This window comes from Pipra filicauda, unplaced genomic scaffold, assembly GCF_003945595.2.
Source record: "Pipra filicauda isolate LSUMZ 115617 unplaced genomic scaffold, ASM394559v2 scaffold60_size3304689_pilon, whole genome shotgun sequence".
Lineage (NCBI taxonomy): Eukaryota > Metazoa > Chordata > Aves > Passeriformes > Pipridae > Pipra > Pipra filicauda.
The window spans coordinates 1376368-1403674 of record NW_024104765.1 but is presented as its reverse complement, the minus strand read 5'-3'; the positions used below and the strand labels follow the sequence as shown (position 1 = coordinate 1403674).

The 27307-nt window shown below is 37.8% G+C and overlaps 1 protein-coding gene across 2 annotated transcripts in view; it reads left to right on the top strand.

Moving 5' to 3' along the window:
* MDN1 (midasin AAA ATPase 1) overlaps positions 1-27307 on the top strand; it is a 97258-nt gene that overhangs the window by 22099 nt on the left and 47852 nt on the right. For both annotated transcript variants that reach the window (XM_027743583.2, XM_039388118.1), the window contains exons 13-47: positions 232-344; positions 891-1039; positions 1145-1205; positions 1700-1911; positions 3356-3459; positions 4460-4604; positions 5137-5233; positions 6489-6602; positions 7223-7370; positions 7535-7645; positions 8317-8468; positions 8927-9105; positions 9460-9668; positions 10911-11057; positions 11769-11910; positions 12037-12171; positions 12248-12386; positions 13192-13330; positions 13425-13555; positions 14567-14711; positions 15636-15765; positions 16860-17084; positions 17503-17700; positions 19154-19362; positions 19893-20015; positions 21020-21217; positions 21309-21416; positions 22014-22202; positions 22985-23074; positions 23187-23447; positions 23580-23850; positions 24358-24517; positions 24830-24946; positions 26130-26338; positions 26438-26583. In XM_027743583.2, coding sequence (XP_027599384.2) covers positions 232-344; positions 891-1039; positions 1145-1205; positions 1700-1911; positions 3356-3459; positions 4460-4604; positions 5137-5233; positions 6489-6602; positions 7223-7370; positions 7535-7645; positions 8317-8468; positions 8927-9105; positions 9460-9668; positions 10911-11057; positions 11769-11910; positions 12037-12171; positions 12248-12386; positions 13192-13330; positions 13425-13555; positions 14567-14711; positions 15636-15765; positions 16860-17084; positions 17503-17700; positions 19154-19362; positions 19893-20015; positions 21020-21217; positions 21309-21416; positions 22014-22202; positions 22985-23074; positions 23187-23447; positions 23580-23850; positions 24358-24517; positions 24830-24946; positions 26130-26338; positions 26438-26583 — 5406 coding nt within the window. The remainder of the gene's footprint in view (positions 1-231; positions 345-890; positions 1040-1144; positions 1206-1699; positions 1912-3355; positions 3460-4459; positions 4605-5136; positions 5234-6488; positions 6603-7222; positions 7371-7534; positions 7646-8316; positions 8469-8926; positions 9106-9459; positions 9669-10910; positions 11058-11768; positions 11911-12036; positions 12172-12247; positions 12387-13191; positions 13331-13424; positions 13556-14566; positions 14712-15635; positions 15766-16859; positions 17085-17502; positions 17701-19153; positions 19363-19892; positions 20016-21019; positions 21218-21308; positions 21417-22013; positions 22203-22984; positions 23075-23186; positions 23448-23579; positions 23851-24357; positions 24518-24829; positions 24947-26129; positions 26339-26437; positions 26584-27307) is intronic.

The window sequence follows — 27307 nt, the reverse complement described above, 5'->3', positions numbered from 1 at the left end:
GTAGATGAAGTGTAGAAATACAGTGGCATAGACCTGTTACCAAGTTATTAAGTTGAAAATTGTTTGTACAGATAAAAACACTTCTGAGGTCCTTCAGTGCTTTTGGTGATGAGTGTGTAAAACCTGCAAAATATAGAATCTTACCATGAAGAATTAGCTTGCTGCAGAGTGGGTGTTTTTACTGTGATGTAATCAATATTCATATTGGAGATGTTGATTCTTTTTTCACAGGTAGAGTTCTTTTGTGAACTCTATAAACCAGAAATTTTAATACGGGAACAAGAAGTCTCTGTGGGAAGAGTGCGTCTCATAAAGAAACAAACACAGGCTCTCACTGTACAGAGGTAGAGTATCTTGTAGTTTCCATGTAAATTGAAATATTTTGTGGCGGAATAGAATAGACTGCAAGTCACAGGGTTAAGAAAAATGCAAACTGGATATTTTCACTTTAATGGAAAGAATGTGAGAGTTCTTTCTCTTGTGATCTGAATTTTACCTTGTTTATCATTAAGCTTGTGTGCATCGTACTTCTGGCAGCCAAAGCATGAAGATTGTCAGCTTCTTTGAACTAGAGTGTCTTCAAAGCAGTGTGGACCACAGCTGTTACAAGAAAATTTTGATGAATCTATCTTTATAAAGGGAGATTTTTGTAGTAACTCCGTTTTCTAGGAAGTTCTTTGGGAATCCTGAATTTCTAGGTTGTATCTTGAAAAAAATGTGTATCTTAAAAGGATACCTTGGAACTATTTTTTTCAGACCTGTAATAATAATAATAATAATAATAATAATAATAAAGATCCCAAATTCAACCACAACACAGAAGAAATAATAAACTTAAAATTACCTCCATGATAGATCTTAGTTTTGAATTGCTTCCTTTGTTTTTTCAGAGCAAAACAAACCTTTGCTGCCACACGGCCATCCACAGTATTGATTGAACAGCTTGCAGTGTGTGTTGTCAAAGGAGAGCCAGTGCTTTTGGTTGGTGAAACAGGAACTGGCAAAACCTCAACTGTTCAGTACCTTGCTCATATTACAGGTAAATAAAGTGGTAAGACTGTAACTTACATGAAGATAATTTTAATAAAAAAACAACAAATGAATAAACCCACAAGCTGATGGTGCTTTCTATTTCTGTTTCAAGGACACCGTTTGAGGGTTATCAACATGAACCAGCAAAGTGACACAGCAGATCTATTAGGGGGGTGAGTTACTGAACACTGTTTTATCTGTTCTGCATAACAAATTGGCAGTATTTATTTCATAGTAATATAAATGTCTTAATAAACATGTTTGCATTGAGAAACCTTGTAGTCCTTGCTGAAGAACAGAGCAATTTCACTAAATTTTGTGCACAGCTTTATGTGATGAAGTCATTTAAAAGCACAACCCAATGTTTCTTAAAAATGGCTAAACTGTTCGATATAAAAGTGATGTAATATTCACTGGACGTAGTGGTTGGTAGTATTAAAAATATTTTAATTATCAGGGTGGTCCTGCCTTTATAAAATCACCTCATGAGGTGCATTTAAATATGTACAGTTTTACTTTTTCATTAGTTGAGTAAAAAACTTCGGAAACCAGGGTTCATTCATGCACAATGTTGTTGTTTCAGTAACTGGTTTTGGGGTGGTTTTCTGTTTTTGGTTGACACATTCCTGTGTCGTAAATAGGTAAATACTCTTTTGCTTCTCTTCAGTTACAAGCCTGTGGATAACAAGCTGATCTGGCTGCCTCTGCGAGAGTCTTTTGAGGAACTCTTCTCTCAGACATTCTCTAGGAAGAAAAATCAAACGTTCTTGGGACACATTCAGACTTGCTACAGGCAGAAACGTTGGCATGATCTGCTAAAACTAATGCAGCATATTCATAAATCTGCTATTAATAAGGAAGTAAAAGAAAATGCATCTGGTGAGAATTGAGGCTGATCAAACACACATTAGCACTGAACCATTGCAGAGTAGATAAATCTGGTGATTTCTTTTGACCTTTAAATTTATGTTGGTTTGGGGTTTAGTTTTTTGTTGTCCCCCTTTATTACATTCTTCTGGTTTTGAAAAATGCAATGTCTGTCTACAGCAAGACATTCAACATGCTGTTAGAATAGTCATTGGGTTTGTATTTTGTTTAATTTTTTCCTTTTTCTAACTCATTACTGCTGTTAGCTATGTCTGACAGTGTGAAGGTTGATTTTTCTAATCTATGATGCCCTTGACATGTGGTCTTCACTTAGCAGTTATTTATTTGCTGTGCTGGTGAGCAGTCCTAGTCGTTTGTGTGTTAGTCCTGCATGTGAATGCATTCACTTTCAGTCATGGAACCTCCTTGAATCTCACAAATATATCCTATTTAAAAACAAAGAAAACAACAACATAAAAAACCCAAACCCAAAGTAATAGCTCTTTTAGGGTAGTAATGATATTAAGAGTTTACTTTTCAATTGGTATCACTGTCAGTAACTTGCCTAGTGCTTTAATTTGTTTTGATGTGGTTTTGTCTCCAAATAAGTTTGTTTTGTTTTGTTTTATACTTCACAACCCATTTTGGGGCGGAGGCAGTGTTGATAATTTGTCTTGCACGGAGTTGTTTCTGGTTCTAGACCAGCCAAACAAGTGAAGTTGTAGCTTTCATTCGGTATAGGCCAAGTAAAATTAATCATGAACTTTATCTCCACTCTTAACTGGTTCTTCTGAATATGCAGATGCTAAAATAAATGCCCACAAATGTAAAAAAAAAAAATTTAAAAATGAGTGTTTAAAGACCACTTATTGCAAGTATTTACAATCCTAAAACACAGACAAGCTGAAATTTGTAATTTGCAAAGTTACTTAAGTAATTTTGATGCTGTATGTAGCTCAGGGAGTGATTTCAAACAAATAACTGAAATCAGTGCAATATTAAATAATGTCATAACTGATGCACAACAGTGTTTTTAATTGATACTGAAGTGTTCATTGTTAATCTGTTCTGTCATAGGGTTTATAAATTTGGATTTATTTTTTTGATATGTCATTTTGTCTCTGGAAATTAGAGAGTGGTAACAGTCATTCTGGAACAAAGTGCAGCATAAGTATTTGTTCTTAAGCTAAGAATGAATGGCAAGTTATCTGTACCCATATGTCAATAGTGTTCAGTTAAATTTAAAACACAACCCTCCTCTTCCCAAAATGAAAACAATAAAATTTAAATTTTTTTTATTCATGAGATGTTATCTGTTGAACTTGAATGTTTTCACTGCTCAGCCAAGCTTACTTTTGTTTCTCTGTGCTTAAAACATCCTGTTTAAAATACTGTTGTTTAACATTTTTTATGATATTGTTCTGATGGTACACACGTGAATTTGTTTTGCTTACAGGCTCACCACTGAAGGAAAAGTGGGAGGCATTTGGTCTTAAACTGAATCATGCTCATCAACAGATGAAAATGACAGAAAATGCTCTGCTCTTTGCATTTGTTGAGGTATTTAGAGTTGCATTTTGATGCTAGGAGGAATAAGGAGAAGTATTTAAAAGACTTTGCAATCAGTATTATATAAATAACTTCTTGGCAAGAACCTTGCTATGAAGTAAAACATATTCCATGATAGCTCTGTGAAACAAAGTGTGCTGCTTAAAGGGGGCAGTGGTTAGATGGGTGGTGGGAGAATGTTTTGTGGTAGCCCATTAATTCAATGCTGTATAATAGGAATTAGGACTTGTGTGATAAAAGAATACCAGCAGTATGTCAGATCATCATTTTGACGGAATGAGATTAGAAAAAACTTCCCCATCAGTCTCCAGTAGGACAGGCTTCTGTCTAGGGATTCTTGTGAAGGATTTAATAATAAGAATCTGTGCTGTTTATCTAGAAGTGGGTTTTTTAAATGTTTCAAACCCATGATATGTTCTAATGACATTAGACGTGATTAGGAGAAACTGTGAGGTTTATGCTGCTTGTTCCTTGTCACCCTGTTAGTCTGAGTATATTCTCTCAAATTTCATGTGAAGTGTGTAAAATGTTGACCAGTCCTCTATAAAAAGTGTGTGTATGAATAGTTGGAGAACCTTTGACTGGCATATAGTTTTAATTAATAAGATATCATTTCCTTAGGAACATAATATTGTTTGTGTCTTTGGATTTCTTTGGATTGACTGTCTTTATTCTTGGGTGGTGTCAGTGAAGTGTATGCACCACAGTGTTGAATATTACTGATAGGCAGCATTGCACAAATAAGAGAACCTAATTCTTTTATATTTGAGCCAGTCTAAGTGGTAACTGATGTAGTGGTGATAACCATCTGACTTCTGTGGCTTGCAAAATAATTGCTGTTATTGAGAGAGAGCAGTAAAATTGCTATTGCTGTTAAAGGTCTGGAGTTGCCATTTGTCTCATCAAACCACAGATTGCACACCAAGTATTTCCAGCATATGACTGCTTCAGTTGGTGGTGACGTGATTTAACAAATTAATCTTATTTTTAGGGTACTCTGGCACAAGCAGTAAAAAAAGGAGAGTGGATTTTATTGGATGAGATTAACTTGGCTGCAGCAGAGACTTTGGAGTGCCTGAGTGGTTTATTGGAAGGATCATCTGGGTCACTGGTGTTACTAGACAGAGGAGACACAGGTACTATTTCTGTGCTTGGTTATGCTATATCTTGCTATTTAGTTGATTTCCCTATCCTATATGGCTCAAAATAAGTCAAGAACATTTACCATTCAAATGAAAGTGTGCAAAAGAGAGCAATGTGCTCTTGGTAGACTTCAAACTTTTATGCAAAAAGTGAGAGTTTTAATTCACTGTCGACTCAGGAGATTTCCACGTGCAGAAATTGTAGCTTTTGCCTCTTTGAACTCAACAAGAGCAGATCTCTCCAGTGCTCCCAGTAAGCATGGATGTCTCTACAGACTATTGAAGGACTGAAATTTTTTTTCTTTATAAAGCTGAGGTAGCTTGATGGATGCTTGTGCAGATGCAGATACTTCTGATGAAATTACATAGGGTTATTCTCTGAAAATTTTTTACAGTGGCATTTTTAAAAAAAAAATTAGTAGTGCAGCAATGGAAAGCTGGCCTAGATAAAGTATACCTTATTTAACATAATAAATATCCTCTGCTTATCATTAACCATATGTCTCTTATTTCTGTTTTACTTTAGAGCCTCTTGTCCGTCACCCTGATTTTCGCTTGTTTGCATGCATGAATCCAGCTACAGATGTTGGAAAGAGAAATCTTCCTCTGGGAATAAGAAACAGGTAGGAATAATGATTCTGTGACAAAATACTTAGTCACTGTTTTTTCAAAGTTTGATTAGCTTCACGAGTTGACCCAGTGAGGAATGCCTTGTCTGAAGCCTAAGGATATAAATTTGAACTCAAATTTACTGCCTGTGAGAGATGCTTTCCACATTACGGTGAAGGTTTTTTATGAAATAACATCGGGAAAATACTCTGTGAAGTTGCTGAGCCATGAGCAGATGGTCTAGCAGTAGTATAGACTGTTGTCACTGGGGGCAGGGGAATGATTATTCTTTACAATTAAGCTGTCAGTGCCTGGGAATGCTACTGCAGCATCCTGATGGGGATAATAAAGACAAGTGCTTTGTGTCTGCTTAGCAGCCTTTCTCTTGGTAACTCAAAAGCGTTGATGATCCTTGCAAAAAGCTGCATATCCAGCCTTGGAAGGTGGTTTGCATGGTGAAGCAGATGTGTGATCTTCAAAATATTTGCTGTGTGGCCTTAAAACATCTAAACTGTGTCCAGGAAATTGGAGTTGTGGTAAATTCATTCTTTGGTACTACCTACCTATTCCTGAATGCAAAGATCTTCTGCTTGTATTATTTGATGCTGTTTCCCTCCTGAGTGCCAAAAGTTGTATGTGTGATGGTTAGAAAATATGTCCATTGGCTAGAGCTGCCCCTGCAGTGTACTAAATGGGAAACACTGGCATATTTAAAGGTAGTCAAAGCTTCTCTGTGTATGTGTTTACTGCTAATTTTCCTTTCCTTATTATCAAGTTTTATTATTTTATCGTTCCTGAGCTGGATATTTGTAAAAGGAGAAAACAACCTGAATATGCTAGTCATATCAAAATTAGAATGGGTGGTAACTCTGAAGTGTCCACTCTTTAAATAGAGATATCATTAGAGTCCACTTTGAAAAGTGCTCTCGCTGTGTCACTGCTTCAGTGTTCAGGCTGTAACATTTGGGTATCCATTGCAGATTGTTTAGAATTTTAATATAAGAAAACAGTCCCATAGTTCATTTTCAGTCTTTCATTTCAGTTAAAATAATTCAGATAAATTACTTGAAATCAATAGAAGTAACTTATTTTCTTATGTACTCTGGTTCTTGAGTCTGTTTGTAGGTCATTTGACAATCAGTATTCTGCTACTTAAAAAAATGTAAATGATATATGCCATAAGATTAATATATAATGTGGTTTTTAAAATTTGGTCAGATGTCTAAGCACTATGGATTGATTTTTATTTTGATGGGTTGATTCTTATAGGTTTACTGAACTGTATGTAGAAGAATTGAGAAATGAAGGAGACTTGCAAGTTCTTATCATGGATTATCTGAGAGGCCTGAATGTGAACAAAAATACAGTACAAGGAATTGTGAAGTAAGTTGATCATAATATCTTTAAATTCTTGATGAAATAAGTCACAAAAAGAAAGTATGTAACAGTAGTCTGTGGTTAGATTGTTTTGGGAAACACTATAATGCTCCCTACCCAGCAATTTGCATAACCTTAGGAAAAGGAAGAGTAGACATCCATCTTCTTAATTCTGAAGGTTTCTGTGTTTGTGGGGAGGAGATTTATGGTTTCTTTTATTCAGAATTCTTTTCTTGGTGGCACCAGTTAAAGAGCACTGTTGTTGCAGTACTCTGAGAGACTAAAATGTTTTGTTTCTGTGGATGATACCAATGGAAGTCATACGTGTTTATCTAGAGTTGCCTTTCTTTCCCCTAGTATGAGGTGAACTATCTCATGTTTAGAATACTTGGAATTTATAGGCACTCTCTGCATATCAAGCTCTCTCAAAAATAATGGTTCTAAAAATACTCTGTTGCTTCGCTTCACTGGCTATACAGATGGCAGAGCTTGGCATGGCTTTCCTAACCTGGAGCTTTTAAGAAAAGTAACAGTTGGAGATAACCTGAAGTGTTCATACTTGGGTTTAATTCCTTAGTGCAATGGTCTGATTAGTAACAGCTCTTTGTAACTCTTTACTTTTGCAGCTTTTACTTGTCTGTCAGAAAGGAAGCAGAAACAAAATTGGTGGATGGAACAGGCCACAGACCTCACTACAGTCTCCGGACACTTTGCAGGGCGTTGAGATTTGCAGCATCTAATCCATGTGGCAGCATACCACGCTCACTGTATGAGGTGATTACTTATGTTGGTGTTTGTTTCAGTGTGTGTTCACAACAAAGGTTGTTTGAATAAAGGATAATCCTCTCTAAGTGCAGTGTTGAACAGAAATGGTACTTTAATCTGTATATTTTTTCCTTATTTTTCATTTTATCACTGAAAATAGTTTTTCTTCTTAGGGCTTCTGTTTGAGTTTCCTGACACAGCTCGACAGAGGTTCTCACCCAGTAGTTCAAAAGCTAATTTGCCAACATATAATCTCTGGCAACATCAAAAGCCTTCTCAAGCAGGTAGGTAACTAAGCTTCTAAAGACCTGTTTTTTACTTTGCTTGAAATGTCCATATGTTATCTAGTTTATTTGTTAATTTGAAAAAATATGGAAGTCTGAATAATTAAAGCATTGTGGAATGTGCGCAGCTTAATGCAATGACTGCAACTGTAAAGCTATCACAGACTTTTGAGGAGCTTTCACAACTTTTTTAGACTCTGAATGGAGAACATATGGATATGATGCAAACATTTGTGATTTATCTCTAATGGGAAAGAAAGAATCTCACTAGTGCTGGGATCCCAGCATGGGTTTATGTGGAGGACTGGGCAGTGGGATGGGGAAGCCAGTTTAAGAGATAGGTATTTGTTTCAGAATAAACCCCTTCCTATGTATGAATATAAAAAGATGAAAGCAAATATCCTGCTTGGAAATTCCCTTCAAAATTCAGTGCTAGAACTCCTGAACCATTTTTATCTTCATGGCACTGGCTTCATGACCCTGAAGTAATCTGGTCAGGTTTTTCCTGTGATTTGCATTCTGTGGCAAGGGGTCAGTGCTTACTGCAGGAGTACTCAGGGATTAATTTAAAATTACTTTTTACAGAATATGTTGCGGAGGTGTAACAGTAGTTTTCATTAGCAAATTGAAACTCATTTGTACAATCTGTTATTTCTGTCATGTTTCCTTAGCAAATACCAAAACCCCAAGGGGGCAGTTTTATACTTATAGAAGGATACTGGATTTCAGCTGGGGACAAAGAACCTACTGTAGATGAGAGTTACGTGCTAACCCCTTCAGTTAAACTTAATCTGAAAGACATGGTCAGAGTTGTGTCTGCAGGGTAAGTGTTTCAACTTTTTAATTAAAAAAATAAGTTGAATATGTTTATTTAGGCCTTGAGTTTTGGTGCTTCTCTAGCCTTTATTGTTTGTATGAGTAATGTCTATTTTCCTTCTACTTTACAGTTAACTTTTCATTATAGAGTGACTTGAGTTTATACATGTATTTTTTGCTTTATTAAACTATCTTACTGCCATACCTTGTTTTATCTAAATTATAATCTAAAAATTTGCAGTTAGAATAACCTGCTTATTTCGCAATGCCATGAAAAGCTTCATGGGTAGCTGTTGGCACTTGGGAGTAAAGTTACTTATGTTACCCTGTTAGTCTCTGATCTTGGATACCCCAAGTGAGTTAAGTGATGATGTTTTTGTAGTGTGGTTTGATAATGTTGACATCTTGTATATGAGAAAGATAAGGCTCATGCTTCAAACTCACTATTTTGGTTATGGCTCTTAGGACTCATCCAGTACTGATTCAAGGAGAGACCTCTGTTGGTAAAACCAGTTTAATTCGCTGGTTGGCTGCTGCTACTGGGAATCACTGTGTAAGGATTAACAATCATGAGCATACGGACATCCAAGAATATATTGGCTGTTATACATCGGACGCCTGCGGGAAGTTGGTATTTAAGGAAGGTGAGTGGGCGTGTTATATATACTCTAAAGTCCTGTCTCACTTCACTGTTGATTTTTGTTTTTTTCTTCTTTCCTGCTTGTCTGTTCTATTACAATGGGGAGATGACCTGTCATAAAGTTAGTAACTGCACATTAATGATAATCAGTTATGTGAATTTCAACAAATTCTGGAGTTCATGTCTGTCTCATCATGCTTGTCCTGTTGAACATAAAGAAGATAATTCAACAACTTCAATAAACTGAATTAGCATTTATACTGAGTGAAAATGGGTTGCTAAAAGTATCTGTAGTGCCTGCTTCTGTTAGATTTGCTTTGTTAGATTTTCAACTAGGACTTTTTCTGTTCTCTCCAAGGCATTCTCATAGATGCAATGAGAAAGGGTTACTGGATTGTTCTAGATGAATTGAATTTGGCTCCCACTGATGTTCTGGAGGCTCTCAACCGTCTGCTGGATGATAACAGAGAGCTGTTCATTACTGAGACCCAGGAAGTTGTCAGAGCTCATCCTCGCTTCATGTTGTTTGCGACACAGAATCCTCCAGGTCTCTATGGTGGCAGAAAGGTCTGTATAATACATTCCTTTGAGTAGATAAGACTTTAGGGAATTAAACTCTCTCAGACATGTGTGATGTGAAAACATTTTGATGCGTAGCACAGAATTAACATGAGTCTCTCCAGAGGGAGAGTGCTGAAGTGGCTGTGGACTAACTTTCAGTACAGCTGGGTTCTGTTTAGGGGAGTTGCTTGTTTTGCAGATACTAAATTTCTAATAATTTAGAGTAGTTGAGATTTAAGTGCTTTACTGAACTGGAGCTCATTTATATTGTGGAAGTAGCCTAGCTCAGTTGGTAAGAGTGTGGTGCTAATAACACCAAGGTTATGGGTTCAATCCCCATATGGGCCTTTCGCTTAAGAATTGGACTCAATGATTCTTGTGGGTCCCTTCCAACTGAGAATATTTTGTGATTCTGTAAATATTATACTTGACTCAGCATTTCTTGTTCAAGAGCACTTGAAAAGAGATTCTGCTTAGGTTGTTGATGTCCATTTTGTACTGGTTTTGGCTGGAATAGCCAATTTTCTTCGAGGTGACTGGTATGGTGCTGTATTTCCGATTTGTGATCAAAACAGTGTTGATAGCACAGGGATGTCTTAGTTGTTGCTAAGCAGTGCATGCACATAGTCAAGGCCTTTTCTGCTGCTCACACTGCCCCACCAGTGGAGTAGGCAGGGTGTGCACAAGAAGCTGGGAGGAGACAGTGCCAGGACAGTCAACCCTAATTCACCACACTGATGTTCCATACCATATCAAGTTCTGCTCAGCAATCAAAAGTGGAGGGAGAAGGAGGAAGCAGAGTATGTTTGGTGTCTGTTTCCACAAATAACGTTTCTGCCTGATGAAGCCCTTGTTTCCTGGATGTAGCTGAACACCTGCCTACTGATGTGAAATGATGAATGAATTCCTAATTTTGCTTTTCTTGCACGTGCACCTTTGGCTTTACTTATGAAAACTGTCTTTATCTCAGCCTACAAGTTTTCTCACTTTTACCAGTTCTTTCCCTCATCCCATTGTAGGGAGAATGAGCCTATGCCTTTGTGGTGCTACTGTGGTTAAAACACAACACATTTTAAAGTTTTTGTCTTCATCCAGACTATCTCTTATGATTTCTTTCAATATTTATGTGTGTGTGCTAATTTGTGTGCTGTGACACCATCCGTGTTTCCTTTGGATGTGTAGGAAAAGATATAACATGGGGAATATCAAAGGAAAAAGTTCAAGCAATAGTATGGTCTCATATTTCAGGTTTTGTCCAGAGCATTCAGAAATCGTTTTGTGGAACTGCATTTTGATGAATTGCCAAGTGCTGAACTGGAAACTATCCTGCACAGGAGATGCAGTTTGCCACCTTCTTATTGCAGCAAGCTTGTCAAAGTCATGTTAGACCTGCAAGTATGAGAGTCTTTCTTCTTTTAGTATAAGAAATGCAAACATATTTCAAAGTAATATGCACAAAGTAATAGAAATTCCGGGGGGGGTGAGGGGAGAGGTATTGTTATCTGAAAGATATTTAAAATCCTAAACCATAACCGATGGAAGAGAACTCACTAAGGTACTAATGCCAGTGGTTAAAATAGAGAATAGGGAAGGTGATGCCGGATTTGAGAGAAAGCTAGCAGCTAAAAAATGACCAGAGACCTTGGGATTTGATACACAGAATTATCACTTGCTCTGGATCTAAAGTACAGTATTAGATTTGCAGCTCTCTTTGGTTCATGCGAAATTTGCTTTTATTTTTAAGCAATAATTTGGGATGCGTTCGGACACTCCTGTGTTCAACAGACATTTGACATTTAGTGTGTAGCTAAAACTGCCCTGTATTTAAAATCAATTACAGCAGCACAAACTAGATTTCCTTTTATTCCAGGTACCTATTTTATTCTTAGTATTTTTTTATTGCTATCTATATTATTTTGTTCCTGGTACCTGTCAGATACATGCCTAAAGGGGGTTTGTGTTTGGGAGTTGTGACTGTACTAGACTTCTTTTTTTTTCCATAGAATTTACTTGTAGAAGTGTCACAACAAAGGCTTCTGCTTAGCTTTGCTTAAAGCATTTGAACAGGTTCATAAAAAAGTGGCTCACGTTTTGTTCTTGTGACAGTCGTATCGCAGAGGTTCGACGGTGTTTGCTGGGAAGCATGGGTTCATTACCCTGAGGGATCTGTTTCGTTGGGCTGAAAGGTACAGATTGGCAGAACAGCTGGAGAAGGACTATGACTGGCTTCAGCACTTAGCAAATGATGGTGAGCTCTGCTGTGTCAGCTCTTTAAGTGTCTGTAGAGTTGCGTTCCAACCCTAGTTCTTAACTGTAAATTTTTATGTCTGATTAACCAGATAGTAATTGCTTTCTCTCTTCCTCTGTTTTATAGGTTTTATGCTTCTGGCAGGCAGAGTCAGGAAACAGGAGGAGGTGGATGTTATTCAGAGTGTCCTTGAAAAACACTTCAAGAAAAAAATATATCCTGAATCTCTCTTCTCAGGGGAAAGTGTCAAAAAGCTACTGGGTGAGTTTCCTAGAAGGACCCCACTGGTAGTTCTCTAGGTATGACTGAAACTGATGGATTGCTTTGTGTTGTGCAGCTAAATCTTCCACGTGGATGTCAGTGATGGATAGAGATTTTAACCATGTTGTCTGGACTCAGGGGATGAGGAGACTTGCCATTTTGGTGGGACGAGCCCTGGAGTTTGGTGAACCAGTACTGCTGGTGGGAGACACTGGGTAATCTTGCTTTTTATGATGGAGTTCTTTGTAATGCTGCACCAGCCACTGAGTCAGACACAAAATGATTGTGTGGGCTTCAGTGCTGCTTTGATCTGGGACATTTGAGCCTCTCTCATGGCAGACTTGCAGCTCTTGTTTTTCACAGTTCCTTTTTGAGGGGCAGCAATTGCGTCCCTTTCAACACAGGTCTTTAATTTGCTCTAAGTATAACTTCATAGAAGTTATACAGAAAGTAGTAAAATGGAAGTGAGCTGACTTCTGTCCCCACCTTTTACAAGGTGTCCTGTAGAATCTCACTGTGCCTCACTGGAGGGGCTGCTTCTGGGGAATTGTAACGTCTTTCTATTTAAGAGTACATTCACTTTACATATTTTAAGAGCTTGAATATAGCCTGCTACCACTTCTCCACTTCATATGCTGCAAAGGAGGTTGTGGAAGTAGATGCTGTCCCTTGGACTTGAGCTTGATCTGGGCATGTATCGTTTCCAATTAAGTGAAATGTTAAGCTGGTTGAGTATCTGTAAGGGCACACTGAAATAAATTTGAACCTGCAAAAATCCATCAATACAGATATTGATTTAAATTTAATTAAAGGCGTCTTGTGCAAGTCAGCAACAGTTGTTGTGCCAAAAATGGCTTCACGTTGCATAAACTTCTTTCAAGGAAAGGAGCGGGAGGAAATTTGCATGCTGGGCCTTTACCTCATAGGTCTTCAATGAAAGTATGAATCCTGTCCAAAGCGAGTTGATTGAGTTTTGGGTTTTTTTAATTCATCCCTTTCAATTAAATTATTTTGTTGCAGGTGTGGTAAAACTACCATTTGTCAGATCTTTGCAGCATTAACAAATCAGAAGCTATACTCGGTGAATTGCCACTTGCATATGGAGACGTCAGACTTCCTGGGAGGACTGCGCCCAGTCAGGCAGAGGTCAAAAGAACAGGTTTGTCCTACATCAGTAATAGCTTGGATAGTGTGACCACAGAAGCAAAAAGTAGCAATTATTATGGCTTCTCATTTCCTTTTCTGTTTCTTAGGAAGAATCTGATGGTTCTAGACTTTTTGAGTGGTGTGATGGACCTCTTGTTTTAGCAATGAAAGAAGAGGGTTTTTTCCTCCTTGACGAGATTTCCTTAGCTGATGATTCCGTACTGGAGCGACTTAACAGGTATGTCTTAAATATGTTAGTATTAAGCATCCTCAGTGTGTTCATTACATAAAATTGTATGAGGTAGGTCTAGCACATTTGTTTCCTGGCCTAGGTGAGCTGCTCTCTTAGTTTTATAGTTCTTACTGAAAGGGACAGTGGCACAAATAACTGGCCTTTTTCATATTTCAGCTTCTGTGCCGGTTGGCTTTGTTTTTCTAATTGTCATCCATCTGTCAGTGGTGGTAGTTTTAATCACAGTAATACTTAGACCATTTTTGCTCTTTGAAATTTTGATTACAGCTAGGGTAGAGGATAGTAGGTTAAGACGACAATATGCTTTGTCTTGCCGAAGTCTTAATGTCTTAACTTGTATGGAAAAATAAAAGGTATTTCTGTTGGAAAGCAGATATGTTTATATCCACTTGACATATGTTGCTACACTGATTGTATTGATTTCAAATGCGTTGGTTGGTGCCATTACTTTATATTTGGCTTTATTGTGCCACTACAGGCTAATCTGCATTTAAATAGCTGTGTTTGTTTCTGTTTCATGGACAAAAATGCAATGATGAAAGGATTTGCTTTAATCAAGATCCTATGTCCCTGGATAAAGAAATTAAGAACGTAAACCTTAGTTCAGTTGAAACAGTTTAAACAGCATTTGAAGACACTTCAAACCATGAGTCAAGTTAGAAAATAAAACTAAAATTAAAATTTCCAGTTTAGCGTCTGCAATATTAATATTTTCAACCTGTCAGTGAGCTCTTGAAAACTATACACCCTGTCAAATCCCAGGAACAAAATCTAGTTATTTTCCTCCTTACTGTGTGTAAAAAAAAATATTAAAATATAAATTTAATTTCATTATCTGCTTGCAGCAGTATCCCTCATTTTAGTCTTTTCTGTTACCCATTATATTGGGCAAATGAAAGTTTAACCAGGCCAATTAATTTGATTTTCATTTTTAAGTGACCTTTTGAAGTGTGAAACAAAATTTAAAATTAACAATTTTTTTAACCTTCTGTCTAGTGTTCTTGAAGCTGAAAAGACATTGGTACTTGCTGAAAAAGGAGGTCAAGATGATGAGGAGAACGAGGTAGAACTATTAGTTGCAGGAAAGAAATTTCGTATCCTTGCGACCATGAATCCAGGAGGTGACTTTGGGAAAAAGGAGGTAAATGTCAAAACATCTGGAAGTACAGCATGCATTTTCAGGTCATATTTACCATTAAGTGATTGGAGGTCTAAGGTGCATTGTGCCAATTCTGGCATCCAGTGCTTTCTAGTAGGCATCTGCTTCATCGCTCTAAAAGAGGATTAGGTTGTATCTGTTTTCCATCACTTTTGTGTGATATCATTTTGACATTGTAAGTCAATACTCAGCAAAATGTCAAAGAAAGCTTCAGACCTCTCAATACTCTAGGTAGGCTTGATATATAGGATATTTCGAGTACAGGAACTGTGACTCGTGAAGCAGCTCTAATATGAGTCTGGAGTAGTACAAAGTTGCATAGTAGATTATTTTCCCTAATGCTATTCAGAAAGTGACAGAAGTCACCTTGTCTGTCTCAGTAAATATGAACATCACATCCCAAAAGGTCTTTCTTATTAAATGGAAAAAATCTGTTTCTAAACTTCAGGTTTAAGTAACTAAAAACAGGTCAAAGAAAACCCCAAAGACAACAAACTCCCCCCAAACCCCCACAACTTTTAAACAGTGTTGGAAGCTAGGTCTAAAAAAAGAACTCTAGTTTGTGTCTGTAAGCAAAGGGAGATTCCAAAGCCATTGTTTGATACATGGTGTCCTAGAATGAAACGGAACTTTGGTGCTTGCAAACCAGGTTCGTTTCTTCCCATATTGTTTTGAACTTTCTTTTCCAGCCATTTCCTATGTTGATGCTACTACTAGAAATCTTTAAAATATGCATTCTCTCAAAGATTTTGTTACATCCTTTTCAAAATTAGAAGGAAAGGTCTAGCTTGTTCACTTTATTAATGGTTTACAAGTAGAGTGGCTACAAGGCTATCAGTTAACTGTGACATTAAGGAATATGATGTAATGTAATTTGAATTCCTGTATCATTCTGCTTGTTTGCAGCTTTCTCCTGCATTGCGCAATAGATTTACTGAAATATGGTGTCCACAAAGCAATGGCCGTGATGATTTGATACAGATTGTAAAACACAATCTTTATCCAGGATTGTCTCTGGGTGCAGTAAACCATGAAGGTGGGTATTCTTGTGTGTTCGTATTCAAACATTGCTAAGAAAATAAAAAGTTTGAAGGTTGTCAACCCTTTCTCAGAATTTACACCACTGTGACCCTTTTTCTTCTAATTACATCTCTTTCTGAGGACAGTTATGATATATTTTAGATTTTGTTCTTCCTTTAATATGTATGTTATATGGCTAGCCAAATTAAGTTCAAGGCTGTATTTACTTCACCGTCCAGGTAGTTGAACTATCCCCAGCTCTTCAGTGTCCCAACTTGGTTTCTATGTACAGTGTTAAAAGAACTGTCGCTTTACTTTCTGCCAGCAGCTTTACTGTTAATATTAGTCACTTGATTCTGTCTTGTTACTTGAATTTAAAAGGATCTGTAATGACAGCATAGGCATAAACTTACTGTACCAGGGTGAATTTATGCTGATACTTTTGGTCTGTGTTTGGCCCTGCCACCTGTGAAAGCTTTGCTCTTTCCTTGCCAATTTTTGGGAAAACAAGCACTGATAAACGGGAAAGTTGTCCTTGAAGAGAGCTTCTTGTATAAACTGTTTTAATTGGTATTCCATGATTGGCGAGTTATCCTCCAAGGTCGCTTGAAGGAGAGACTGAGGAGGAGGATGAGGAAGGCTTGGCCCCAGACTCAATTAAGAAAGACCCCCAAAACATACTGCGCGTGCATGAGGGGATTTCCGAAGTTCTCGCGCGTGCGCAGAAGAGATGCACTTACATAATAGGGGGTGGGACTGAGGGCCTCGGGCTGGGTGGTGCTGGCCACACCTGGGGATTGTGGCCACTTAATTAATTGTATAAAAGGCAGATAGTGCTTTCTTGGAGGGAGCTAACTTCACATCAAGGACAACGTTGCCTTCGGCAGGGACGCCTGCCAGTTTGTCAACTTACTGACTCTCCAAGGATGCAGCTTCTGCCATGGGTAATTATAGGCATGCTAGGTCTGTAAGATAACTTTATGGGCAACAGCTGGGTAACTGGGGGCTTATTTCTCTCCTCCTTCCTCCCTTTTGGGTTTGTTCGTTTTGTTGGCCACCTTTTGGTAATAAATATTTATTTGATTTTTATTTATTTTACTCTCTTTGTAGGGGCAGACATAGCAGAACTCATGATGGACTTTGTTGAATGGCTGACTAATCAAGAGTTTGGTCGCCAGTGTATTCTCAGTGTGAGAGATGTCTTGTCCTGGGTTAACTTTATGAATGTCATGGTAGACAATGAGTCGAATTCTACCAAGGGATATAATCACATTTCTCCAATGATGTCTTTTATCCATGCTGCATGTTTGGTATATATCGATGGAATAGGATCAGGTAAATCTTCAGTGCTCATTAGTAGCAAAACATATGAAACTGTGTATTTGTATTAATATTTTTTAGTCAAATGCAAACAAAATGCTTTGGGCCAGCATGGAACACTTCTGGGAGAAGTTTTCACTGCCATTTAACAATATCATGTATGTCATATGCCTTCTTGTGTTTCGGTAGCAAGAGATTGAATAATACAGAAAGCTTTAAGAAAAGAATGGGCTTTGGAAATAAGATGCCCTTAATTCTGTTGCTCACAGAACAATTTGTCCATGGTAAATAGTACTGGAAGCATTCGCAAGCAAAAGCACTAAAATAAAATATAAACTTGTGTGCACAGAAGGAATTGAGTTTCTTAGTTATAAAATTAATGTGCCTAGTTATGTTTGTAAAGCACACACTTACTTAACTTTTCTAACTACAGGTACAACATCCTACTCAGCTGATAGAGCTTTATTAGCTCGTGAAAAATGCCTGACATTTTTATGTGAGAAAATGAGTCAGTTCTTTGAGCTGACTGATTATCAGAAGAATGAACTAAAGATTTATGACAGAACAAAGGAGAAAGAGTTTGTATGGATGGACAGCTTCATGGGAATTCGCCCCTTTTTTATTCCAAGAGGCAAGAGACTTTATGGGAGTGGGTGGTTATTTATTCTGTGGTTTGTATTTTCAGTAGCTTTGTTATTCGCTAAATCTAAGTAGGATACCTAAATCATCACAGAAAAATTTATTTGTTCTCAAACCTTAAAAAAATGCCTTTTCTGCCTCCACAAGTGTGTGGATTGCAAATCAATCACATTTATTAAGAAGACATATCTGTTCATCCCTTTCTTTGATGACTTCTTAATGGTTAATGGCCTAATTTTCGCAGATTTTTTGGTTTAACAAAACTTTTTTAATTTTGAGTTGTAATTTTCTGTCACTTTTGCACAGTCAGAATGCCTGTTAAGTTCCAGTAACTAAAGCTACAGCTCCTCCTGGCCCTTGTGTAAAGCATGGGAAGCAGGGGTCCTGAGTACAAAGCTAAACAGAATGGAGACTAATGTCCTGCCTTGCTGTAGGCTCTCAAAAATTTGCTGCAATCTTTGCAAAAATTATTTAGTCCCTGCATTTCAGTTCTTCATGGGACAGATTAATGCAGATGGGACTAGCAAAAAAGTGCTTTTCACCGTTAAAATACAGTGACAGGACTAAAAAAGTGATGACTGTGAGCTTTCTAATTCAGCTGGTTAGTTTTTACTACACGGAACTGTGTGTTCCTAATGTTGTATTGATCATTCATATTTGAACATTTTGGCATTCGTGGATTGTGTTAGTCGTGCATAAAAGTGGACAAGGTAATGCTTTTTTGTAAATTGCTGAGTTCCTCTCTGCTGATCACAAAAGCATTCTCTTTGGATCCTTTTCATACTAAACAGGTATCAAGGTGTGTAAGATAAATTGGTGATTAGTGTCTTGTATACCTGAATAACGCTGTATTACAGATTTGGGGGAGTGATGTCCCAGTGAGCTACACTGGCTGGAATTTGGCAGACAAACTCTGTACTCTCTCCCCACTGTATGCCATAATAATAGTAAAGAGAAAGCACATTTTAATTAAAGCAGTCTTCCTTCACAGAAATAGCAGTGTATGGAAAAGATTAATACATTATTCTGTAGCATGACCGAATTGGATCCTTCAGTGTCAGTTTTTCAAGAGCTGCGTTTGAGTTTTAAATCCTCATGTCTGAAGCACAAGGACAAATTTATGTTTTTTTCAACGATAGCTCTCTAGTTTAGTTCATGAACCAGAAGGTGTTGAAGTTTCCTGACAAAATCAATGATATATTCATACGCTTTTTGCAAAATCCAACATAAATATGCAGAGATGGGTTGAGACACAGCTGTGGGTCAAACAGAAAGTGTATGTGCCTGATCTCTGAGAATGGCATACAAGCTTGATCTCCACTGCTTGCTGTACTGAGATCAGCAATTTACAGACATAACGATCTCATTCAGAGGCACACTGTCAGCAGCTCCAGCATAAACATTCTGGTTTAATTGTTTTCTGGTTTACTTTTCCTTTGTTTTAGGCCCTGTTCTCCAGAGGAACAACATGACAGATTATGCTTTAAATGCTGGGACTACAGCAGTGAATGCACAAAGACTGTTAAGAGCCCTACAGCTTAACAAACCTATTTTGTTGGAGGGGTCACCAGGAGTGGGCAAGACCAGTCTAGTTGCTGCCCTGGCAAAAGCCTCAGGAAACTGTCTTGTTAGAATCAACCTGTCTGAACAAACGGTAGAATAAAGTACCTTTTTTGTAACTTGGTGTTATGGCAGGGTAGAAGTTTTGTTTAACTTCAAAAACGCACTTCTTTTTAACTTTGGCACGGAGTCTGAGATGTCAATTTTCCCTTCTTGGTCTAAAGATAAAACTGAATGGGTGGGGGGAACCAGAAAGACAGTAAGCTTCTCTGAGTGAATGCCAATTCCCAGACATTTCTATTCTTTTCAAGTGAAGTCATGCGTATCTTTGTGTACTATGTTTTTCTTGGCTTCTTCAATGTTACTTGAAAACAGTTTTAAGGCTTCTTAGCTTTTCTGTTCCAACTTAAATTTTTATTTTTAAAAATAGTAGCTGGTCACTGGAGTACTGCAATGGAAAACCTTTTAGCATTTTGCAGTTACTGAAATTTTTTAAATAAACCTAAATGTAGGTATTAAAAAGGAAGGGAGAAAATGCTAAGTAAAGTCAACAAAGGCTGTTTATGAACTTTTGTGAAGTCTTGTAGTTCCCCAACTCCCCCGTCTTGTTCTCTACTCCCAAAGGATGTGACAGACTTATTTGGAACAGACTTGCCTGTTGAAGGTGGGAAGGGAGGAGAATTTGCCTGGCGTGATGGACCGCTGCTGGCAGCACTGAAGGCTGGACACTGGATTGTATTAGATGAGGTAAATTCAGGTTTGGGGGACAAATAAAATGGAATATTCTAGAAGAACAAACTTGATGTTTTGGCGTGTAGGAGAAATAGCTTCAAAGGTTGATGACAGAAATAAATTTTGCTTACTTTTAGTTACGTGCGTGTAGTGCCACACTGAAAGTGATCATTACATGTATGAGAAAATTAATCTCCCTCTACTAAGTCCCTTTGCCCATTCAGTCTCCATAGAGAGAGGCAAGGACTAGACTTCTTTGATATGATAGAACAAGGGTTGAATCCCAGCCTAAATTACTGCAGAAAACCAAGGATATATTTGAATTACATTTGAAATTTTTTAGGGAAGAGTGTCAATAGAAGCTTTGGTATACGTGGTCTTACATGAATATAATTTCACTGAAATAGAAGATGTTTTGCTGGGACAAATATATTGTGTTGGGTACTGATTTAATTGATATGGAGAAGAGTTCCATCATGTGAATATAAGCTATCCTGTCACCACAGGTTTGTTCGTGTACCATGTAGCAAATGCTTTCAAGCGTACATGTGCACAGATCTGCCTTCTTGGCAATGTGCATTCTAATTACTACACAGTGCAAATTCCTTCATTTTTTAGCCTCTTGTATACCTCTTTTTCCCTCCCCCATTGGGTAGAATATGACTTTAAACAACCATTATATTTAAATAGCCTACACTGCCGCCTTTTAAAAAACAAACCAGCAAAACACTGAATGTCAGGGAAGTTCAGAAGAAACATCTTGAACATACAGGTTTTACAATGGATAATTGTTTTGATATCCAAATAAAAAAACCACAGTACAAATAACAAGTGCCCATAAGGAAAAGTGCTATTTGCCCCAGTGTAATAGCAGTCTAGCTGGAGGTAGTAACATATCATAGTTCTAGAACAGCAAAGAAATTGAATTTTACCTTCTATGTATTCCAAACTGTTAAACTAGAGACTATGCAAAAATGTTTTGTGGAGCATTAATATTATATCCTTATTTCTTTCCTCAGTTGAATCTGGCTTCTCAGTCTGTATTAGAGGGGCTAAATGCATGCTTTGACCACAGAGCTGAGATTTACGTTCCAGAATTGGGAATGAATTTTCACGTGCAGCACAAGACGACTAAGATTTTTGGATGCCAGAATCCGTACAGGCAAGGAGGTGGAAGGAAGGGTCTGCCCAAGTCCTTTCTTAATAGATTTACACAGGTAAGCTTATTTGTTTGGTTTAAACTATGTCATGATCCTGTCTTGTAGTTTTCTGATTGTGTCAACACTCTGAATCCTCTTGATTTTACAGGTGTATGTTGATCCACTGTCAGCAGAAGATATGAAGTTTATTGCGAATACATTGTTTCCTGCTATTGATAAAACTGTTATTGCTAAAATGGTTGCTTTCAATAACAAGGTAAGTATATTTTAGTTTCTTTTGTGTAGAAGTAGGCAAAATGCAACAAAATGGGAAAAAAATTAAGTCTTATGTTATGCATTTTTATAGAGAGCTGCATGGGTAAAACGAGAGGGATGGAAGTATATGCAGAAGAAAGTAAAGAACACCACTAAACCCAGTACTTGAATTCTTGTACCACAACAATCAGGTTCTTGGTTGATAATTGATGAGGCATTGTTTTTCATAGAAGACAAAACATGCATACACATGTTTTGCATACACAGTAGTAGTAATCTTAAGAGAAAGTAGTATTCTGTGACCTTATGTAAAATCTCCTGTGGCAGCATCTTACTGAATGTTAATTTATAAGAGTGCAAGAGTGAACAGGAAAATTGAGCTGAGTGTTGGAGAAATAGTAGAGGACAGACAAACTAAATCAAGCTTTAGTTCTGACATATTTTCAGCAAAGTGAATGTAACTTGCTCTTTCGGTTGTCATCTGTCTTGCAAGCAGTGCCAAAGGCAGAAGTTCAGTTGAGTTTTTTGAAAAAATATTTGAAACCACCTCGTGGGTAGAATAAAAGATTATATTTTTAATTACTGCTTTTTTTTTCAGATTGACAAAGAAGTCATGGCTGAAAGAAAATGGGGACAGAAAGGAGGGCCCTGGGAGTTCAACTTACGTGATCTTTTCCGCTGGTGCCAGCTAATGCTTGTTGATCAGTCACCAGGATGTTATGATCCAGGCCAGCATATGTTTTTGGTATATGGAGAAAGAATGAGAACTAAGGAAGACAAAGAAAAGGTGAGCTGTGTGTTCTCCTTCCTTGCTCTTCAGATGGTCAGGAAATATTTACAGAAATCCAAGTGTAAATTTGAAGATTCTTTGCAATTCATTCATAGACATTATCTCTTACAAAAGAAAATAGGTTTGTTTGGGATTTTGAGGTTTGACATACATACCTGCTCCCCTTGCAGTTTGAAATATCAATTTAATTAGAATAAAAGCAGAAAGCTGGTGTAAGTGAAGGCAAGAATAACAAAGGACTTAAACAGAGCAAAACAGAACATATTCTTGTGTGATTCTGTTTTAAATAATATTTGCCACCTACTTTTCCCTCTCTTGCCTGGAAGTCTTTGCTTTTGTTTAGTTTCACAGCATTTAAAAGGTATTAAACTAGAAGTCAAAGACTGAAGTTACTGACTGTATGTGACTGCATATTTTTCTCATGGGTTTACTTTCCCCTCCCTGTAGCGTTGTTATATTTTTCTGTGTTGTCAAAGAGCTTACTTATTAAGTGAATTCTATCCCAGTACTTTGTTAAAGAGAAGCATTGCTTACAGTATTTCAAGTCACAGGAAACCATGATTAATGAAGGGGTTGCTGTGTGCAGCTCACACTCGTGTTAATGGCTGGCTGTACTTTGAGTTAAATGACATTTGTGATTTAACTGTGTTAGTTACTATCACACGGCTGTGGAGCTGAGAGGAAAGGCTACTTTAGAAGTAAATTTTTAGAAGTAAATCTTTAAAAAAATGGATACCTTGAACTGATTAGTCTCCTTTTTGCTCTTTCGATTGTTCTAGGTTATTTCCATATTTAGAGACATTTTTGGCCAGGAGGCCCATGTCTATACAGGAACCAGGGCGTTTCACATCAATCCATATAATGTTCAGGTAAACTGTTGACAAGAGATTTTGTGAGGGGAGAGAGAAGTAAGCAACTTGCACAGCTAAACTCCCGTTTGCCTCTTGGAGTATTCATCCATGTGTCTCTCATCCCTTTCAGATTGGTTATTCAGTTCTTTCTCGTGGCAACTATATTCCTCATCCTGGCAGAAATCTCTCATTTCTGCATCATTCACTGCAGTCCCTCGAGTCCATAATGAAATGTGTGCACATGAGCTGGATGGTAATCCTGGCGGGCCCAGCAACTGTCGGCAAAACTAGTCTTGTTGAGCTGTTGGCCCATCTCACTGGCCATCGACTAAAAATCATGGCAATGAACAGTGCAATGGATACAACTGAACTCCTGGGCGGATTTGAACAGGTAAATGCTGGTTTGGTTATATTTCTCCTTCCTACCTAACAGTGGCCAGTCACTGTGAGCTTAGTGTTTACAAATGGAGCCTACGTCACCACAGTCTTCTGCATGAGCTAACTCTGTATGGCCTGTTTGCAGGTTGATATCAATAGGCCATGGCAGCGCCTCTTGGAAAAAGTGGAGAATGCTGTGAGCACACTTGTAAGGGACAGTCTTCTCCTGACAGAAATTTGTGCAGATGATGCTGAACTTGTGCTGCGTGCTTGGAGCAATTTCATCCTGAATTACAAACCCAAATCTCTGGGTGAAGGAGGTAGAAGTGTTACAGCTGAGTTAGTGAGCAAACTGGAGGGAATACTTGTGCTTACCCAGCGACTGAATAACAAAATAAATTCTTACTCAAAGGCAGGTATGTATGGTGGGCAATTCAAAGTACCGAAATTCTCCTGTATTGAGCTACTCAACATATGATGCAATACGAGCTCTTATCTTGTATTCCTAAGAAAGGGAACTTGGATATGCTATTCTTGTGTTTTTACTCTGAAACACTTATCAGCTGATCGTTATGAATGTCAGCAGAGTTGTTTTTCCTTTTTTTATTTTTTTAATCATTGTTTAACATAAGGCATTAATATCCATCAAATTTCATTTGATGGGATGAAGGGGTGGAGAAAAATATCTATTTAGGGAGGAAAGTGTCAGTCTGGGTTTTATATGTCTCTGCTTGCAAACCCCTTCTGTTCACATGGATTTGGCTCACGGGAGGCTACTTGAAGAGTTGGAGCCTCTGCTGTTATGTGCCCCTAAAAAGGAGGAAGCATATAGGTTTATGAACAAATAACGACTATTTTTCTTGAATGGAACAAGAAGCTTCCTCAGCAATGTAAGTCTCAATGTAAGATATACTTCCTTTCAGAGTTTGCTCACCTGGTAGAAGAGTTCCGGCACTTCAAGCTGCAACAAGCCCAGGCTGCTGACTGTAACAACCATGGCACTTTTGAGTGGGTGGATGGAATGTTGGTTCAGGCCCTGCAATCTGGAGATTGGCTCTTAATGGACAACGTTAATTTCTGCAAGTAAGAGATTTTAGTGACCTTGTTTCAGTGAGTGAATCCTTTGACCTACCCAATTGACTTTGCCTCTTACTGTATGGTTCACAGCTGAACATTTTGCATTAGATAATACACAGGAGTAGTAACTTAGGTTTTTTGGAAGAGCGTCTTCCTTCTTAGCTTCCTTCCAGCTTAGCAGTTGATGGTTTTCCTGTTACTTTATAAAGTAATTAAGTGTTTTGCTTTTTGTTTAAGACTGGTACCATTTTGATTTCAGATCAGAAAGGGGTCAAATTGTTACCTTTGCATAACCGTATGAATTTCTTTTGAATACAGCCCTTCTGTGCTGGACCGCTTGAATGCTTTACTTGAACCAGGAGGTGTTCTTACCATGAGTGAGAGAGGTGTGATAGATGGCACAATTCCTACAATAGCTCCTCATCCAAACTTCAGGTGCATTGCATTTCTGTTTGGTGTTGTTTTGGGGTTTTTTTGCCTTTTATGTTCCCACCTTACAAAATAGCAGGTTTAGAATAAAAATGTCATCAGTGAGCCAGTCTTTTTGTATTTGGAATGCTGTTCAGTTTGCCATGTACTGTAGTAACACTGTCTGTACTGTAGTAACACTGTCTGGCAAGGAAGAAAATTGCACTGTGATAAGCATATGAGAGAGAGCTTAAGAGGCTTTGCTTTATATCCCGGTTGTAGCACAGACTATATTCCGAAAAATTCATAGCAGTGTACCACTGTCTTGATTTTCCATTTCTAAATTAGGATTTCAGCACTTCCCTGTCTCACTGTAGTTGAAGTTGAGGGAACATGTGTTGAAGATGGTGAAGTATTTAGATATGTTGGTAATGAAAGCTGGTATATGGACATAATAATTTTCTTCCCAGCTTTTTCCATCTCATCTATAAATTTGAGTTTCCTGCAATGATAGAACTTTTAACCCCAACAAACCACCCAAACCCAAACAGGCAATCTGTTGTCTCAGATCTGAATGAGTCTGTGGGGAAGATGGGAGGAGAGCATATAGAGTATTCTGTATAATTCCTACCTCTTATAAATTCATGAAAAGAATATTAGGACTGATATGCTCTGGTTCCCCTGAGTTGGAAACAACATTTTAACTTCTCAGAAACCTGTTTTCACTGCATTGTATCTCAGAAGTAGATTTTCCTCCTTGCTTTTAAGAGATGTCTGCTGATAGTATTAATTACTTGAGTAATTAATATTTCAGTTTTTAAACGGCACAGATTTATCTGAAGCTGTTGCTAAGACTTTTAAGCGCCTTTATAGCTCAGAGGCATAGCTTAACTTTTCTTTGGAAGTGGGCAAATGATAAAACAGACATAACTCAGATATGAGTTTAAAGTCATGCAGAATATCTGTGTCTAATTTCAAAGTATAACTATTAATACAGATTTCTTATTTAAATTCAGTAGCTGTCTCTGGCTTTCTAGATATTAGTGTCCCCATTTTTATGAAGATGAATTTACTTTATGGAAGAGCAGATTTGGTGGTTCTGGAGTGATAGTTTAAGGACCTAAGTTGCATCTTAAGAATGTAAGGCAGTGGAACTAGATGATGATGTAGATCCCTTCCAGCTTGAGTATTCTATTCTAATATCCAACAGGCTTTTCCTTTCTATGGATCCAGTTCATGGGGAAATATCCAGAGCCATGCGGAATCGTGGGATTGAAATTTACATTCCTGGGGAGAATGATGGAAATGTATTGGACAGTCTGGATTTGAAGTTACTCCTGCATGGCTTGGGTTTAGTTGGAGATAGTGTCTGTGACGCACTTATGGCTGTGCATTCAGAAACCAAGACGGCAATAGCAGGTAAGAAAAGTCAGTTTGGTGTTTGTTAACAGCTTGGGCTTATTACATACGTAGGGATGAGCTCTTCAGTATTAAAGCTAAATGCTGTGTATCTTTCAGGTTCTGTGTCATCTTTGTCACCTTTGCTTCAGGCTGCTGTATTGATTGTGCAGCAAATACAAAGAGGCTTTGGATTAGCAAAGTCTTTTTACAGAGCCTGTTGGGAAGTTTATGGCCACTCACAACAACTGCAGATTAACCAAAAGGTAAAAGTCCTGTGTTTGAAAGCTTCTCTTGTATCATCTAGATAAGTGAAAAATGTAATTTCCTGAGGCTATGTCCTGTTTCCTAAGTGCCTAAGAGTGAGGGATTGATGAAGATGGTGCTCTTGGAAAGATAAATCAAACAATTCTAAACATCTTCTCAATTATTTGTCAAGTGATGAAGAAAAGGGGTTAAGTGGCATTGGAACATTTTTTGTATCTTTTAGATACTGAACCTTTTTTGGCTCTGGTATAAGCAGTACAGTTCTCCATGTAACTTAACAGATTGGTTGAACTCCAGAAGTTGGAGCTTTTTAGTATTGAATGGTGAAGTACAGTGAATTTCATCTGTCACCTGCCCTTTCATGACATATTTCCTCAGCCTTGTGGCATGCTACTGGAGACAGAGGTCAGATGAGTGAGAGTTGCATAAAGACTCTGAATTTGTGATATGCTTTTTGAGATAATCCCCAGGGGATAAACATGATTTGTCCTACATTTTGTAGACAGTGGCTCACTCATTTGCAGCATAAGGGATCTGGAGAATATCCAGTTTGGACTCTGAGGCTGGTTTTTAACAGCTTCAGCTGAGACTTTAGGATATTAATACTGATGAGTCTGTAGCCTGTAACACTGTGGATGTTATCATCTGCAGATGTATTCACTTCCTGTTTTAAACTGTACAATATGTTATTCCACTTCTGGTAGGAATGTTTTGGTACTTTTA